The 2134-nt window shown below is 45.2% G+C and overlaps 1 protein-coding gene across 1 annotated transcript; it reads right to left on the reverse strand.

The window, feature by feature from the left end:
• Nucleotides 1-144: 144 nt before the first annotated feature.
• LOC105567372 lies at nt 145-1797 on the reverse strand. The gene has a single exon (XM_012022204.1). The coding sequence runs from the start codon at nt 1795-1797 to the stop codon at nt 145-147; it is 1653 nt and encodes a 550-aa protein (XP_011877594.1).
• Nucleotides 1798-2134: the final 337 nt, after the last annotated feature.

Genomic DNA, 2134 nt, shown 5'->3' on the forward strand with positions numbered 1-2134 from the left:
TCGTATAACTTTTGCCTGAAACATTTTTCTCTAAAATGTTCTATTTCCGAAATAAAGGGGCTGTACGGGTGGTCTGAAGCACTCTGTATATGTCTTGTGGGACAGATTCGTCCCATTGTAAACCGGAACGCCATATGTCTTGCATCAGCCTTTCAGCGTATAGAATAATCGGACCGAGTAATTGGATCCTATTGGATCAAAAATCTTTGCAATTTCCGACAATATGTTTCGTTTTGTCAATCTTTGAGTAATTTCGATCGGACGCACCGCATAATGCATTTGATCGTCTCGCGTATTCCATGTTATACCTAACGTCTTTACGGAACGATCCACGTTTAACACGAGATTAGTGTGCAACGCATTGGAGGCTAAATCGTTAATAACGCGCTCGTCGTTGGATGCCCATTGCCTTATGGAGAAGCCACCCCGCTTCAGCAACGCAATCATTTCGTCACGGACGGCACGCGCCTCGACAATCGTATCAGTGCCGGATAGCAAATCGTCCACATAAAGATGTGTGGTAAGAATCTCGGCCGCTCGAGGATACGCATGACGTTCGTCCTCCGCAAGTTTCTGTAAAACTCGAATCGCGAGGAAGGAAGAAGGCGAAACACCGAATGTAAGCGTGTTAAGCTGAAACGTTTTAATTCTACCATCTACGCGCCAGAGAAATCTCTGATAACGGCGATCATCCTCGTGCAATAACACCTGGCGATACATCTTTCCGATGTCTGCCGTGATGACATAATTATATGTGCGGAATCGAATTAAATGCGAGAACAACGTGTCTTGAATTGTAGGTCCTACCATTAACGCGTCGTTCAACGACATTCCGTTATTCGTCTTCGCCGAGGCGTCGAACATCACTCGAACCTTAGTCGTGTTCCTCGCTTCTTTGATTACTGCGTGGTGCGGCAGATAGTAACCGTCGTCATGAGGATCCTCTATCGCTGACGTATAATTGAGGGTCAAATACTCCTCGATTACTCGCGCGTACTCGTTTCTTAACGCAGCGTTTGAATTGAGTTTACGCTCCAGCGACAATAGACGTTTCAGCGCGATGGAACGCGATTCCCCTAGTCGCGTGTTTGATTTGCGAAACGGTAAACGAACTTTGTAACGCCTGTCGGCATCGCGAGACACCGTCCTTTCGAAGTGCGCTTCGCAATCGATTTGCTCGTCCGATTTCATCTTACTTTCCCTGACTTCTTCAATTGCCCAAAATTTGTTCAATTGATTCTCGAGATTCGTCACGTAACACGTAAATTTTGAAGGAACTTGCGACGGTACACCACCTACCACAACCCATCCGAGTCGTGTTTTCTGTAAATACAGATCGTGATCTTCACGCGATAAGTTGATCTGCCCGACGGAGAACAGAGATAAGGTGAGCCCTGAACCAATCAGCAAATCAACCGCGCGTGGCAGGTGGAAATTTGGATCCGCCAGTCTAATGTTTGATGGTAATTTGATCGTTTCTCTCGGAAAGACTTCTGAGGGAATTAAATCGGCGATAACCGGAATCACCAGACACGTAAGTTCCCTGCGATAATTATCGTGCATGGATTGCATAGTGATCCGTACTATGCCTCTCGACTCTGTATTTACGTCATTGATCATACCAACTGACAACGCGCCTTTGCTTACATGAATGTTCAATCGCTTCAGAATAGATTCCGAAATAAAATTTGCTGTGGCACAAGTATCTAACAAGAGGCATTTTATCGGATTACGCTCGCGATCCCGGATATATACCACGGCACTCGCTAGTAATTGTGGTGCGGGTGTGTATGACATCATAGTATGATTCACCCTTGCGGTATTAATCGACTCGGCTAGTCATGCGGTCTGTGTATCTACGGTCTTAGAAGTGGAAGTTCGATTCGTAACCGGATGTTTGTCTAAATGTAAAAGAGTGTTATGTTTCTTTTGGCAAATTGTACAGTTCGAAAGTTTGCAGGGGCTGTCTCTATGTAAGCGCAAGCAGTTGTAACAAACCTTCGCGTTTCTCACTGTTTCGATACGTTTAGGTATAGGTAATTGTTTGAATTTGTCGCATAAATACAAGGGATGCCGTTTCGTTTTACATGCTGTGCAATTACGCGCCACGCTTACGACAAACACTTGATTCGAG

Source organism: Vollenhovia emeryi, unplaced genomic scaffold, assembly GCF_000949405.1.
Source record: "Vollenhovia emeryi isolate VEMERY1.0 unplaced genomic scaffold, V.emery_V1.0 DF942890.1, whole genome shotgun sequence".
Taxonomy (NCBI): domain Eukaryota; kingdom Metazoa; phylum Arthropoda; class Insecta; order Hymenoptera; family Formicidae; genus Vollenhovia; species Vollenhovia emeryi.

What these genes read in the sequence shown, in the direction of transcription:
- LOC105567372 (XM_012022204.1), bottom strand. Translation starts at nt 1,797, where the DNA reads ATGTCATACACACCCGCACCACAATTACTAGCGAGTGCCGTGGTATAT.